Below are 15,500 nucleotides of genomic sequence, written 5' to 3'. Positions count from 1 at the left end.
AACAGTCCTCACGGAGGCCACTAGTACCGTTGCCGGTACTTGTTGGTGGACGGGGCGGCCACAGGAAGGCAGGGCGGCACCACGGGAAGGGAGGGGACCACCACCGCGAGGGTGGGCACCACCAGAGGGAGGGAGGGAGGCACCGGCACCGTCATTGGGGCGGGCGGGGCGGAGACAGACACGGGCCCGGTCTCCGCACAGACATCCATGTCCGGGGAGATATCCCGGATCATGGTGTCCATGTAGACACCGGAGACGGGCCCAAATTCGGTGCCCTCCATGGGCATGACACCGTCCAGGTCCCCCTGGACGGGCGAAGGAGGATACTCAACATCCTCCATTGGCAGGAGGATGTTGGTGGTGGCGGGCTGCAGCTGGCCGGGGCGGGTGTAGGAGCTGTAGGGCTCGAAGTGAGCCCACAGGTGGAGGACGAGGGACTTCCATTCGTCGCAGACGCCCAGGCTTTGGTGGAGGGCCGCAGACGCGGCCAGGGGGCGGGAGTGGAGGAGGTTGAGGAGGTCGGGGGAGGAGGTGGGCACCTGGGCTGATGGCAGGTTAGCGTGCGTCATTTCTTCAATGCTTGAAGAGGGGTACTTACCAGGGTGTGGCATCCCTGCCCAGTGCAAGCCGAACCACGCAAACTCTGGTGCGAGGACGACACGGAGGAGGTAGGATTGGGGCGAGCCGGCCCCCACGACAATGACCATGTTGCATAGGAGCTCGGTCAGCTCCCAGGTCAAGACGGACATCTCGGGCTCGGAGCCCGCGGCAAACAGCTGGTTGAACAGGGACATCTCGTCCCACTTCAGAAGAGGGCCAGCCAGGTACTCGCCAGCGAGTACCTGGAGGCCGCTCTTCGAGAACGGAGGCATGGTGGCCAGCACCATCCTCGAAGGACAAAAAACAAAAACAGAAAAGACACAAGAAAAGAAGGGAGGGGAGGCGGATTAACTTTTGATTTACGGAGGAAGAAAAAGAGATCAGATGGAAGGAATTTACAGGACTTATATATGTGGCTAAGCAGTGCCAAACCTATTGATAGTTGACTTAAATAGAGCTCAAGATTGAATCTAATGTGAATGTCTGTCTGTATGGAGTGTCATGTGTGTTGAGTGATGCCTTACACAATTATCTCAATGAGTTTGTCTGTTGTTGAACAATATAGGCTTGAATGGCTGGGCGTTTTAATAGAATCTCTGAATAGCATTGTTCAATCGGTTCACTTGTCAGTGTCTGCCTACCTTGACCCCATCTCCGCCTTATGGAGTATATATGCTTATTATTCGTCACTTTGAAGAATGATCTGAATCTCTCCCATTGGTTATTTTGATTTCATGATCTTTTCAATTGTCTAAATAGCCCGATCGAACTAAGGGCGTTATGTATCATGGAGTAGAGTGATTTATTGTCATACTATGATTGTCCAATTACATTCAGAAAGAAGGGTCAAGTGAAGTGACGTTGACATGAGGCCGAAGTGCAGGCAATGTAAGGCCGAAGAGAGAGAGAGAGAGAGAGAGAGATGTCAATCGAAATTGATTGACATAAAGGTCAATCATAGGCTACAGTAGTAGGGATATCCCAAGCACACTGGTGAGAGCAGAGCCCACCCCTATATTGTTCAACATCGACGATAATGAGTTCGTCTTCATCCAGCACTATCCAGAAAACAGGTACTGCCACAAAGTACTGGAGTTCTGGGCTCTACATGTAGCCAGGGAAACTGTGAAGAAATAAAAGCCTCGTCATTGAAGTGACTGACTCAAGTCGGACACAAATACCTTTGAGAGTCCGCGGGCAATACTAAATCCATGGCTACGGGCATGTAACTGCAGGTCTTGACCTTGGGAGCTCTGAAGCCCCGAATAATAGGGTAACTTGCTTATAGACAAGCCTGGCCTTGCCCAGACAAAACGTACTAATGCAGCATATCATGATAAGGGATAAGGACATTGTCACTCGTTTTGCAGGGCATATGTTGTATGGAGATCGTGGACTTTGGGAGGATATTGCCCACAACCAGCATAATTTTGGGTGGCACGTTTGGATTTACGGACACTGCCAAAGCCGAAGGAAAGATCGAGGCACAGCGACTGCACATATAGGCGAATGAATATCATGTACGAAGTAGCCATGTTGTAGTCCCCATGTTGTGTAGTCGAGGTACTCCCGAGGTCCACCCGTGGACCCTGGCCATGATTAGTCATGTAGCGAATTTCGGACTTCCGGAGTGGCGGGGAAACCCCAGATGTTCACGGCCCGAGGTCAACCGCAGCCCGCTGCCCTTATTTTGTTTCTCAATTCCCTTTCTTTACTTTCTCTCTGTTTCAATTCACCAATTACTTGTTCTTCTACTATATTGCCAGCCATGTTCCGTTCGATACGGCGTTTGCCTCGACGCGTTCCCGTTGTGTCTACTGTTTCTTCACGTTCATTGCGGCCTTTCACAAGCGGTTATACTCGGATGACGCCTGTCCAACCCCCCATATCCACCACCCTCCCCTCAGACGCATACCAGCTCCTATCCACACAAGAGAAAGCCGGTGCAGCTGAAGATGCGCTTTACGACCAGCAGGTTCGCGATGTGGAATCATGGTGGAAATCGCCTCGATACGAAGGCATCAAGCGCCCTTACACGGCGGCAGATGTTGTGAGCAAGCGCGGCTCCTTGCAACAAACATATCCCAGTTCTTTGATGGCCCGGAAGCTTTTTAATCTTCTCAATGAGCGAGCAGCTGCTGGTCAGCCCGTTCATACCAGTGAGTTTTGGCCGGCCGAGCTTCAATTGTGACGAACCTAACCTCGATTCTGTACACAAGTGGGAGCTATCGATCCCGTCCAAATGACCCAGCAAGCCCAGAACCAAGAGGTTCTTTATGTCTCGGGCTGGGCTTGCTCTTCACTTTTGACAAGCACCAATGAAGTATCCCCCGATTTCGGCGATTATCCCTACAATACCGTCCCGAACCAGGTCCAGCGTCTGTTCAAGGCCCAGTCCATGCATGACCGGAAACAGTGGGACACGAGGCGAAAGATGACTCCGGAAGAGCGAAAGGCTACCACCTACACTGATTATCTGCGACCAATCGTTGCGGATGGTGATACCGGGTACGTTAATAATCGCGATTGAACGCACGAAGTGTTATTAATTTTCTGGATGCAGCCATGGCGGTTTATCGGCTGTTCTGAAACTCGCCAAGCTATTTGCAGAGAATGGTGCGGCGGCCGTTCACTTTGAGGATCAACTGCACGGCGGAAAGAAGTGCGGCCATCTTGCAGGCAAAGTGCTCGTCCCAATGGGTGAGCACATCAACCGACTGGTCGCAGCTCGATTCCAGTGGGATATGATGGGATGTGAGAACCTGGTCATTGCCCGCACAGATTCCGAGAGCGGCCGACTGATCAGCAGCGCAATCGATGTGCGTGACCACGAATTCATCCTTGGCATCACGGAAGATGTGGAACCTCTAGCAGAGACTCTCCAGGCTATGGAACGAGAGGGTGCCTCACCCGAAGAAATTAACACATTTGAGCTTGATTGGGTCAAGAGGCACAAACTTGTTACATTCGACCAAGGTATGTTTATTGATTCTGTGGTGAACGATCCCATTTACTAATAATATGTAGCTGTCGATGCTCATCTTGAGTCGGAGGGTGCTTCACAGTCTTCTCGCGATGCGTACAAGGCCTTTGTTAAGAAGAACCCCGATCTTTCTTTCTCTCGTCGCCGTGCGCTGGCGAACGATTACACTAAAACACCTGTTGTCTGGTCATGCGATAGCCCGCGCACTCGGGAGGGATTCTACCACTACTCTGCAGGGTTCCCTGCTGCGACCAAGCGCGCAAAGGAGTTTGCTCCTTACGCAGACCTTCTCTGGGTTGAAACTGGTGACCCAAATGTCGAGAAGGCCGGAACGCTGGCCAGCGAAGTGCGGGCAGCGTACCCTGGCAAAAAGCTTGTCTACAACCTCAGCCCTTCATTCAACTGGATGGGACAAGGATTTGATGAGGCTTCCCTCAAGTCCTTTATCTGGGATATTGCCAAGCAAGGGTAAGTCGACATTGGATGTACTTCGCTGGAATTCGCTAACTTCTTTCAGATTTGTTCTGCAACTCATTTCCCTGGCTGGTCTGCACACCAACGCCACCATCACCACCGAACTTTCCCGTGCATTCAAGGACGAGGGTATGTTGGCTTACGTCCGTCTTGTCCAGTCTCGCGAGAAGGAGCTCGGTGTCGATGTTCTCACCCACCAGAAGTGGAGTGGCGCGCCTTATATGGATGGAATCATGGGTGCTATTCAGAGTGGAAGCAGCAGCAGCAAGAGCATGGGTGAGGGTAACACAGAAAAGGGTAAGTCATCATGCGTCTATTCCGAGAGAAAAGTTCAAATTGCTAACAAGAGTCCCTAGGTTTCTAATTCCGATTTAAAAGATATGCATTGGCAACTGTTTATTCGTAATTGGCGAGTATTCGATATTTAGATACATCCGAGTCCACAAATGTCACAACTCCTTTTGATTTATGATGCGACTCACATGTAGAAGTAGAACGTTATAGTTACTAGTCCTCATAAAGATGCATAGTGACAATCACATGGTTACATGGTAAAAAAAGACCGTATCATCCTGTATCTTGACCCCCCAGTTTTTGAAGGTATTCACAGATCCTCTATGGCTTCAGGAGCTGCTAATGCTTTCATTTTCATTGGGTATAATCAGATGTCGGATTCCTTTTATCCCAAGCAGATCTCGGAATCTCTCCTGTAGGAATGCAAACCACATGAATGCGGCCAGCATTCACTTCCTGTTTCATCCAAAGCCTGTTTATATCGACATGTCGAGGCTTCGTATGCATGGTAGCACTTTCTTTCGTTAGAAGATCGATAGTTTGCTGATTATCGCATGCAATCGACAATGCATGAGACTTTTTAAACCCTAAGGGCTCGAGGACTCGGCGTCACCATAGGACCGTTTTTCCTGCCTCGGAGAGAGCCAAAAGCTCAGCCTCGGTGGTTGACGTTGTGACAGTCTTTCGTCCTGAAGCTTTCCAGTCAATGGGGCCCCCGCAGAGCTTGCATATATAGCCCTCTGAGCTCTTCCGATCTCTGTTGTCTCCGAAAGATGCATCGCTTGCGAATTCAACAGATTTTGCTGCAAGCCAGGCTGCAATTCTCATCTGCTCGCTTCTTTTCAACAAAGGCCTTCCATTCAGGGTCTGCCTTCATAGCTCTGTCCCATGCTCTCTTCCTCTGTGGACGAGGAGCTGGTTTATCACCTGGCCTATCCTCTGGATATGCAGCCCAGCATCTCCATGGTGCATGTCTCATCTTACTGCAAGGACAGTTTCTCTTCTCAATTGGAAGATCAGATGATTTCTTACCAGGTGATTTACTAGCTGATTTGCTAGCTGAGGTGCTTCCAGGTTGAGCTTGTTGGTGGCCTTGCCAGGTCGGAAACATAGCTTTTGACATGCCTCTTTGCTGCGCAGGCTTACCGTGGGTAATAAGCCAATGGGCTCTATACCGGGTAAGTAGCCTTCTGAAATCAGCCTGTTTTTCTTCCTGGCTTTTCGTACTAGCAGAGCTTGTCTCTGCTAACTTTATCCAGACAGTATAAAACTCAGGTGACATCACTGAGATAGCCAATAGGAATTGGGCCGAAGCCTCGCTATCATTGGTGATCCCAACTTTCACGCAGCGTTTTTGCAAGGTCTGCCAATTTAGCAGCCATTCGTCTATGTCTGTGTCTTTGTCTAGACCTTGATCAAAATTTCTCCATGCCGCACGAAGGCTTGCTTTATACGTCGGGTCACAATCAGGTGAAAACCACTGACGCAGATACCTAAGCAGCCCCCATGGTGTCTCTTGGACTAGAAAGACCTGGTGTTCCTCATGAACGCTTTGACGAATAGCATTTGCAACTACCGACCTGCCTTGCCGCTTCTTCTTGTATGCGCTGAGCTTTCTCTTATACTGCGTATATATTACCCTCCATATATGATACCAATCCATTGGATGATCCCTCTTTAGATCCTCCCAACTCGGCTCGATCGGCTCTTTCGGAAGAGCGGGTTCCGTATCTAATTCCGGATCACATAGATCCCAAACCTCGAACTGCTCCGCAATGGTTTTGATAATCAAGAGCCATAGCTCCCAGTTCGATGGGTCCTTTAAGGTGACGTGACAGAACGAATTCGCGGAGAGAGTGTAATCCGACATCGTGAGGGTTCAATGGACGTTCGCAAATTGGATGTCCGATGTTGTTGGTAATGCTTGTTCTCAAGGGTTTATCTCAATTCAGGTGTTGTTATCTCCATGCAGCCAGGAGCCGGTATAAGACCAGGCAAAAGATGGGTTCAATATATAAGGTTAAGCAGCAGATGTGAAAATGAGATCAAAATTGAGGCGATTCCGGGCTCGTAACTGACGGAAATTAGGTGTATGGCGAGCGTACTGGTAAATTCACGATGGCAAAATTCTCTTAAATAAATCCACCATGGTCCGAATTTGATAATCTGCCCCCGGCGCCCCGGGGCCGTCGGACGTGCTTAATAAGCAAAATGCATAGCCCTGGAGTGGCAAAGTCACATATTTACACGGTAAAAACGCCAGTATCATCCTGTATCTTGACACTACTACTAATATTGAGAGTCTCCGGGTCTTAGACTTGGTGAGGCTATTCTTTCTCCGGATGCCGTTCCAAGGGCAGTCATATTTAGTGAAAAACAGCTAGCGTCCAACTTTCGGGCAAGGTTAACCAGTCCACCTCTTTCATACTTTATCCCGTAGGCGACTTCTTTTTGGCAGAAATACTGCCTCGTCAATCAATTCAAACCAATTTCGAGACACGCAGTCTACTTGCATACCCCCTCCTTATCTTGAACAAGTTGCTGCGTGACAGGTTAGTCTTTGAGGCCACGACGCTTCGGTAAAAGGCAAGAAAACATACCAGGCAGAAGCCGCTGGCGCAGTTCCCCGCGCTGCCATCGGCCTTGCAAGGGTGTCCGGCAGGAATCTGGAGAATGATTAGAGGCTTAAATGCCATTGGGATGTCCATTTGTTCGAACATACCACAGGAGCAGGAGCGGGATGAGCCTTGTCTGCAGCCAAAGCAGCGCCGATAATGGCCATAAAAGCGATGAAGATGAAACGCATATTGAAATTGGAGGAACTATTTCTTGATTTTGAGAACGTCAAACGTGAAACGGTGGAGGGATAGGCCTAACTCAAGCTCAGCGGGGTGATGGTATTTATATTGCTTTATGAGCCCTCTTGTTACTCGGCATATCACATGTGAAGATGTGACTGGGCCGGAGAAAAAGCCTGGTTAGGTACGCTTTCGCTTTAAGAATCCTCTTGCCCATCTGCACGTAACAAAAGCTCTGCATTAAGTAGTCGACTCGAGAAAGGGGTTCGTTATCTTGTTGCATTTTGGACGTTGACTTCTACCCCTGGTGATTATGTGCTTCTTATTTAAAATCGGCCCAATGTCATATTACTCCAGACGTGCCACGGCTAAGTTCTTTGCACCTCCTTCTTTTCTGTTTGTCTTTTGCTTCCTATCAACTCGAACCTTTCTGCTCACTACGTGGAACCGCATTTCTAGCGATCGTGTTTGTGAAGAGGTATGGTCTCATGATATTGGCCCTAGCAATGTGCACACGGTTTGGATAGCTCGGGCATTGATCGAGTAGCATTTCAATTTAGTCCACACAGGTATTTGGGCCTTTAAATAGTTCGAGTACACTATATTTTGAACTTGTTTTATCCTTCGTTGGAGGCTATAGATTGTGACACAAAACAATAAAAGAGTGAGGATTTCTGCAAGGGGATGACACTTCTAATGACCGTGCGAGGTACGGATATCAAGGGAACAGTACTATCGAGATAAGCTAGTTACAGCGGCCCTCCTGAAATGGTCATATAAATTGAGTGTCAGCCGGAAGACTAGAACGGGATCTGTGCATAGGAATGGAAATAAAACATTGATTGCTATTAAAATTCATGATAAGTAAAAACAGTTCAAAATCTAATTGTACATTGCGTGGTTGTGCCCCCTTCAGAGGTATCATAAGATAAAAACAGGCCGAATGTCGAATGAATAGATCAACAAAATGCCAAATAGGCAAAACCATTGGAGTCGTCTACTAAAAGCTCACGAGGAGACAATAAACAAACAGCGACTAGAGACGAATGATAACCGCCAGGCTGGTAAGGGCCTTGGGCAGAGACAGCCACCCTGGAGGTCATCAAATTCCGATAAACAGGACAGAGGCAAACAGAGTTGAGAGAAGCATGACAGCCTTCAAGCTGGTATGGGCCTTGGGGAAAGAGACATCCGCTCCAGAGGTACTTGTGCTAGTTGCCGCGCTCTCCGTCGAAGTACCTGATGATGTCTTGTCGGCAGATGACGTCGAAGAGGTTTCCGATGCAGTCGGGTACGAGGTCGCCGTTGCAGTGGCATTGGTGTCTCCGTGACACCACACGTCCTTCCAGGCGACACCGGCTTTGTAAAGGCAGTCAGTAAGATCTTGAACTGATTGATCCACGGCCAGAGCGTAGATAGCACAATCGTCATCATAGGCAGTTACCCCAGCGGGTTTGGCGCATTTTGAAAGGAGTCCTCTGTACTTGTCGGTGTTGGGAACAGCACATGATGCATCTTTGACGGGGATTTCGTACTGGGCTGCCGTTCCACAACCTGTGCTAGTTGTCATAGCTCCGGTCGTTGTTGTGGTGGCCATGATTTTGGACCTTGAGACGAGGAAAAGCCAGAAAAGGAAATATGTTTCGAGAGGTAATTTTGACTTCAAATTCAATCGGGGGTTTATTGTAGCATCCCTGGGTCGTGTAAGTCTTTATAGTCATTTGGGCTTTGTTTATGGACCGTTCGTTTAATGAATCACAGCCTTGGGAGTGTTCCGGCTATTTTTAGTCGGCCTTGTCGGTCTTCTTAAAACCGCCAAGGCAGATGCTACACCATCGGTAAATAAGGAAGACATGTCTCCTACTACAGCCGCAGAGGCAAATAAGATAAGAGCAAGGCGAACCGCTCTATAAACCTGCTTATTCCCCTGATCTCTGTTCTTAGTGGCATTGTCAGTCTGAGTCGGCTGAGCCCTTGGTATGTGGGAGGCCCGACACACGGAAGTGTTCAGCTCATAAATCGCACGTAACCCTCCTATTACCCATATCGTTACTACTACTGCTCTTGAAGAGTAAAGCAATGTACTGTAGTCGGAGCCTTTCTTGAGACGTGAAATCGTGCTGGCGATCAGTTTGCAAGACGCAAGGAACCGAACGCGAACCGCTATTCGACGGTCCATTCATCAGAGCCATTCGTGGTCTGTGAGATATTGAAGGCAATCTTGCGTTTGTGGGTTCGTATCGTCAATTTCGATGCTATCGACCTGGGTGGGGGCGGCCGGCAACCATTCCATCAGCTACCGTTCTTGGATACTGCGACATTGAAGTCTTCTTGATCTGGAGGTGTTAATTCTCCATGAACTATGTCTCTACTCATCGTGGCCTGGGACAACAACACCATTTGCCCTACATGGGCAGCACACATTTTATGTCTCCCGTAGGAGTCGAATATTTACAACCGTTTTGATTGAATAAAAGAAGCTACGGCAGACTGAATCAGTCAGAGGAGTTACTGGTTTCGTGGGAAACAGCGTCGAAATTGCTATCTACTGAGTGAGTGCAGTAGCGGAAAGTTGTCTTTCGGTTCAGATACTTGTCTTTGAGCAAGGTCATCAGGTATATGCAATTCTTTTACTGCGGTCAAAAACGGAGAGAAAGAAACCCGGCCGTGAAACTGGCAAAGATATGGTAAAGATATACTAAAGACAAGTAGTTATATGAAGATAAAGAGCACTAGATATGGATATGGAAAAATACCAGACAAAGAAGGGGTGCACAAAGAGACACCTGAAAGGGGTGAGACAGTAGAAGAAAGGAAAGACGTAGAAGCTCCCGAATGAACTGTCAACCGTATGCTTTAAGGGATGGAGTTGGGCCCATAATATAGACCGGAAATTCGAGTTCTCGGATGATTGTCTGAAACTGAGTAAACAGGGTCGTATTAGCCATGGCCAAGATAATTATGAAGAGTTAGAATATCCCCCTATTTTGGTATTTACCTTGGATTGTCCAACAAGAAATGCGAGCCTTAAGCTAAGCTTGTACATTCTCTTGATGTTGCAGACTTCGAAGCTCGAAGTGATCTCAAGGGGCAGTCGGCTGTTGGCCCATATGGTATCCCTCAGACTGACCGTTGTATTCCTAGGTGCATCTTCAAGACCTATTGGATAGTTCATGTTGGCCATACTTTGCACGATCCGCGTGCTAGTATATGACCCTGGTGCCCCTTGCGCTTTCACTTGTGTAGTTTCAACCAGCATGGTTTGAAATGCGCTCAGCAGGATTTTGCACCGTGAATGCCCAACTTTCGTGACTGTTATACTCAAAGGGATTGAGTTACCCAGGAGAAGGCAAGGTCCATTTTGGAGCTCGGTATCGATTCTGAACGATAAGGGTGAATCATCGTCGAGGATGTGGGGGTTGATGCTGATCAAGCAGTTTTGTTTAAAGGGTTTTTGGTTCGGTATCGGGTCTGGGAATGAATGGAATATAATATTTCGAGTCTTGATAATGATCAGCAATGAGTCCAATGCAATGTTCGTTGCTATATAATTGCTGGAGAAAGCGGGCAGTTGCTAACCTTTTTCACTGTACCTTTCCCAGAAACAACGACACTCAGAGAATACTTAATCTCAGCCAATGACTCCGAGTCCCCTGTTGAGGGCGGAGTCTTCCTCAACAGGTGGGATTTTCTTTTGGGCCAACACGCAATATTTGGACATGCAATTTGCGGCTTGTTTGACCAGTGACCGGTTTTGTAGCATTCGATAGCTTGTGGGACCTGAACATTCAGTCAGGTACAGCCAGGCAAAGGTGCTTCAGGTCTTTGGTTGATACTGACCGTGATAGAAAACCGGAGAATATGATTTCCGCATCCGATAGTTACACTGGAGGTGCTTGAATCATGCATCAAATGGTCTGAAGGAAAAAGGCGGTAAGATCTTTGGAACAGCTGAAGGTTGTTAATGACAAATATCGAGTTGCAATGGTTGGTCACTTTTCCACATACATTATGGGTTTCCGTGCGTCGACTTTGAGTCAGCCGAGAAGTTGCTGTTCCTGACAACTTTAGGAAAATTGTTGACAAGTCGGCCGGCGACTCAGTTTGCAAAATTACCTCGCCTGATACTTTATCTTGACAAGTATAGACTGGCTCTGTCTGGTCCAATCTCAACTCCACTTCCATCGGTGCTCGGGAGAGCGCAAGTGAACTCATTTTGAACAACATATGGAAAATATGTTAAGAGGAGTGTTATATTGGAAAAATCATAAGGAGATCTTGTACTTATTCTTAAAAGAGTTCATTCTTGCCATTAAAAACCTCAGTACGTAAGGAAACTCCACTGCATGTCTCACTTCAAAGTGACCCCAGATTTCGGCGCAATCAGAATTGTGTGTCTCAAGGGAATTCACGGAATTTCAGTTATTTTTAGCCGGTTAATAAGGCAACTTGAATATGTTGAAATTTCCATAAAATCATAAGCCCTGCCCAGCTGGACAGCTGGAGTGCCTGTAATATAATAATATACCTAGGTAGGGACATACCTAGGTAGTTTGCGTGTTGGTTGAAAATAATAAGCGTGTTTTAGCCTCACGCTAAGGAATAGGGCCTGCCATTTGATTGGCGAACCCATTAAAGAGAAATGTGGGGTCCCGGCTTAAAATAGCCGCTTATAGTTAATTTCTCTTAGAGCGAATTGAAGTGCTCTAGTTTGTTATTCTTTCACGTTGGTGGAGAAATGGGAAGACCCTGAACATTTTCTAGTTTTAATCTTATCCCATGCAAAGTAGCTCGGCTTATCTGTCCAGCCTGTCATACTCTAATCAATTCGGACCGGCTTGGCACCAGGGATTTCAGGGATTACATCTCGGACTTTCAGCTTACACACCCCGAGTACTTGTTCCACATTTGGTCCAGACTGATACACAATGAGCCCTTTTGACCGAGCTTATTCATATCGCCATGCACGACAAGCTGATGAAAGCGACGGCCTGAGTGATGTTCATTCGCGTCGGGTAAGTGTATATGAAGTGGAAATTGCTTGATCTCCGGACATGCGGCAAGCCGAACTGACTTTCCCATCCTTGTCAGAACACTGGACGCCCAAATGAACACGCCTTATCCTTACTCCACTCGGCCAATTCTTCTGCCTTGTCTATCAGTTCCTCCGAAGACCCAGTCTATTCCAGTGAACGTCGACCGTACACATCTTCATTTGCTCAGGCTAGACGCCCGAGACCAGATTCCATGGAGTCACTCGATCTCCCAGATCAGATCAGACTACACAACCTTTGCAACCAGGGCTCTGCTGTTTCCTCTTCCAAAGAGTCGGGGACACGACAGAAGGGGAGCACCATCCGTCGATACCCAACACGGCGAATCAAATTGACACAAGGCTCAGTCTTGAGTATCAACTATCCAGTACCGAGCCCTATACGCAACGCTATCCAGCCTGAGTATCGAGATGCAGAGGGGGAACTTTCTGAAGAATTTACCCAGATGAGATGTCAGTATCACACCGATGTGCCAGTTGACTCTCCCCGATCATGATAACCTGACCTTTCTCTCTTTTTCATTAGACACTGCTGCGACATGTGACCCCGATGAATTTACGCTACGCAATGGTTACAATCTCCGTCCTTCGATGTACAATCGGCATACCGAACTTCTCATTGCCATCACATACTACAACGAGGATAAAGTACTGACTGCCCGAACCCTACATGGGGTAATGCAAAATGTCCGAGACATTGTGAAGTTGAAGAAGACAGAATTCTGGAACCGAGGTGGACCGGCATGGCAAAAGATTGTCGTTTGTCTCGTCTTCGATGGCATGGATCCCTGCGATAAGAACACACTTGACGTCCTGGCGACTATCGGCGTTTTCCAAGACGGCGTGATGAAGCAAGACGTGGATGGAAGAGAAACAGTTGCTCATATCGTTTGTTTCCCCATCTCCCAAGCCTTCTGGATTCCAATTCCTGGGAAATCTTCAAATGCTGACGGTTCCTAGTTCGAATATACCACACAGTTATCGGTCACCCCGAAGCAAGAGCTTGTGCGCCCATACAAAGACAACCCTATGAATCTTCCCCCGGTGCAGATGATGTTTTGCCTCAAGAAAAAGAATGCCAAGAAAATCAATTCACATCGGTGGCTGTTCAATGCATTTGGGCGCATCTTGAATCCTGAGATCTGCATCCTGATCGACGCGGGCACAAAACCTGGGCCCAAGTCTTTGCTAGCCCTGTGGCAGACTTTCTACAACGACAAAAATATCGGCGGCGCCTGCGGTGAAATCCATGCGCTGCTTGGCCACCGATGGGAGAAGCTCCTCAATCCCCTAGTTGCGGCCCAAAATTTCGAATACAAAATCTCGAATATCCTGGACAAGCCCTTAGAGAGCAGTTTCGGCTATGTGAGCGTACTGCCTGGAGCTTTTTCAGCCTATCGTTACCGCGCTATTATGGGTAGGCCTCTTGAGCAGTACTTTCATGGAGACCACACCCTTGCTCAGAAGCTCGGTAAGAAAGGAATTGACGGGATGAATATCTTCAAGAAGAACATGTTTCTTGCAGAAGATCGCATTCTTTGCTTCGAGTTAGTCGCCAAGGCGGGCAATCAGTGGCTACTCACATACGTGAAAGCGTCGAAAGGGGAAACAGACGTCCCGGAACGACCAGCTGAGTTCCTAAGTCAACGGCGGCGATGGCTGAATGGATCTTTTGCAGCATCGCTATACTCAATCATGCATTTCAACCGGATATACAAGAGTGGGCATAGTATTATTCGGTTGCTATTGCTTCATGTTCAATTGGTTTACAATATCTGCCAGTTGGTCATGACATGGCTTTCACTCGGTAAGTTGATATTGCCCCTTAGGTCTTAGATTATCCTATGCCAGACCACTAACATATACTAGCATCCTACTGGCTCACAAGTTCCGTCATCTTGGACATTGTGGGAACCCCCAGTGCGACCAACAAATTCAAAGGCTGGCCGTTTGGGAATGATGCTACTCCAATTGTGAATAACCTGCTGAAAATTGGGTATCTGGCATTCCTGATGCTTCAATTCATCCTAGCTCTCGGAAATCGACCAAAGGGGTAAGTATCAGGACCTAGAGATGGGTACTCCCTTTCGCTTCATAGCTAACCTCCGCCCACAGATCAAAATTTCTGTACACGCTCTCCTTCGTCTATTTTTCCGTGGTCCAGCTCTATCTCCTCGTTCTATCATTCTATCTCGTTGCGCAGGCCATGACTCCCGAAAATCTCAAGTTTGATTTCAGTCATGGTGTGGGGGCATTCATATCAGGTTTTTTCAACTCAACGGGTGGGCTTGTTCTGATTGCCTTGGTCTCAACATACGGAATCTACTTCCTTGCGAGCATACTTTATGCCGACCCTTGGCATATGCTCACTTCATCATGGTCCTATTTCCTCGGAATGCCTTCTTCGATTAATGTTCTGATGGTCTATGCATTTTGCAATTGGCATGATGTTTCGTGGGGAACTAAGGGATCAGATGCACCAGAAAAGCTTCCATCCGTACAAACCAAGAAGGAAAACGAAACGCCTTTTGTCGAAGAACTGGACAAGCCTCAAGTCGACATTGACGAGCAGTTCGCATCCACTGTGAAGCGGGCCTTAACTCCTTGGCAAGAACCGAGCCAGAACGAAGGGGTGGCGCTTGACGATTCATACAAAGCTTTCCGAACGAATCTCGTTTTGCTGTGGACGTTTAGTAATGGTCTTCTGGCATTGTGTATCAATAACCTCAGTATCGACAGGCTTTGCCTAACGGTAAGTCGACTTCAACCTTCTTCGTCTATTGTGCACATATACTAACTGGTATAGTCGACATCTACAACTCGCACAGCGTGGTATTTCAAGATCATTCTGCTGACCACTTCCGGTCTCTCGATTTTCCGGTTCTTTGGGGCATTGTATTTCCTACTGAGAACCGGAGTCTTATTCTGCGTTTCTAGGCGTTGAATCAAGACTCGGCACCGTAATGAAAGGTTTCGGGGTTGTAGAGGCGTGTGTTGGGTGGTAGGCTGATTTATTGGGCGTATTTCGATCTTGGAAGACTCTATATCTTCCAAGTTATTACTTTCCCTGTTTCTTTTTCCCTTTCCTAATTGTTTGATACCATGTTTGATTTAGTCTGAGAACCAATATTGAATAATTCTAATAAGCTCATGGCGTAAAGTAGATAAATCCATCCGAAGTCTCGCCGAAGTTCCAAAAGGGGGTTTTACCGTGATTTACGGCCAACTGGAGAGTATGCATATATGTGCAGTAGATATGCGGACGTACTATATACCTCTCTAGGGATTTTAACTGAAG

The 15,500-nt window shown here is 47.7% G+C and overlaps 4 protein-coding genes across 4 annotated transcripts; 2 read left to right on the top strand and 2 right to left on the bottom strand.

Annotated features, from left to right (window-relative positions):
- Positions 1-20: 20 nt before the first annotated feature.
- N7489_009863 (uncharacterized protein) lies at positions 21-872 on the bottom strand (the record flags this gene model as incomplete). The annotated part of the gene is made up of 2 exons (XM_056715612.1): positions 21-544; positions 599-872. The coding sequence occupies 2 exons, from the start codon at positions 870-872 to the stop codon at positions 21-23; spliced, it is 798 nt and encodes a 265-aa protein (XP_056563234.1).
- A 1,496-nt stretch (positions 873-2,368) lies between these two features.
- Positions 2,369-4,421, top strand: N7489_009862 (methylisocitrate lyase ICL2; the record flags this gene model as incomplete). The annotated part of the gene is made up of 6 exons (XM_056715611.1): positions 2,369-2,759; positions 2,820-3,108; positions 3,164-3,576; positions 3,628-4,051; positions 4,101-4,354; positions 4,414-4,421. The coding sequence occupies 6 exons, from the start codon at positions 2,369-2,371 to the stop codon at positions 4,419-4,421; spliced, it is 1,779 nt and encodes a 592-aa protein (XP_056563233.1).
- Positions 4,422-8,251: 3,830 nt separating this feature from the next.
- Positions 8,252-8,746, bottom strand: N7489_009861 (uncharacterized protein; the record flags this gene model as incomplete). Its single annotated transcript, XM_056715610.1, has 1 exon — positions 8,252-8,746. The coding sequence occupies one exon, from the start codon at positions 8,744-8,746 to the stop codon at positions 8,252-8,254; it is 495 nt and encodes a 164-aa protein (XP_056563232.1).
- Positions 8,747-12,077: 3,331 nt separating this feature from the next.
- On the top strand, positions 12,078-15,146 carry N7489_009860 (uncharacterized protein; the record flags this gene model as incomplete). The annotated part of the gene is made up of 7 exons (XM_056715609.1): positions 12,078-12,164; positions 12,241-12,655; positions 12,729-13,090; positions 13,163-14,009; positions 14,072-14,255; positions 14,318-14,954; positions 15,009-15,146. The coding sequence occupies 7 exons, from the start codon at positions 12,078-12,080 to the stop codon at positions 15,144-15,146; spliced, it is 2,670 nt and encodes an 889-aa protein (XP_056563231.1).
- Between the last annotated feature and the right edge of the window lie 354 nt (positions 15,147-15,500).

This window comes from Penicillium chrysogenum (genome assembly GCF_028827035.1).
Source record: "Penicillium chrysogenum strain IBT 35668 chromosome Unknown utg000005l_segment0_segment0, whole genome shotgun sequence".
Classification (NCBI taxonomy): Eukaryota; Fungi; Ascomycota; class Eurotiomycetes; order Eurotiales; family Aspergillaceae; genus Penicillium; species Penicillium chrysogenum.
This window is presented reverse-complemented; position numbering and strand designations above follow the sequence as displayed.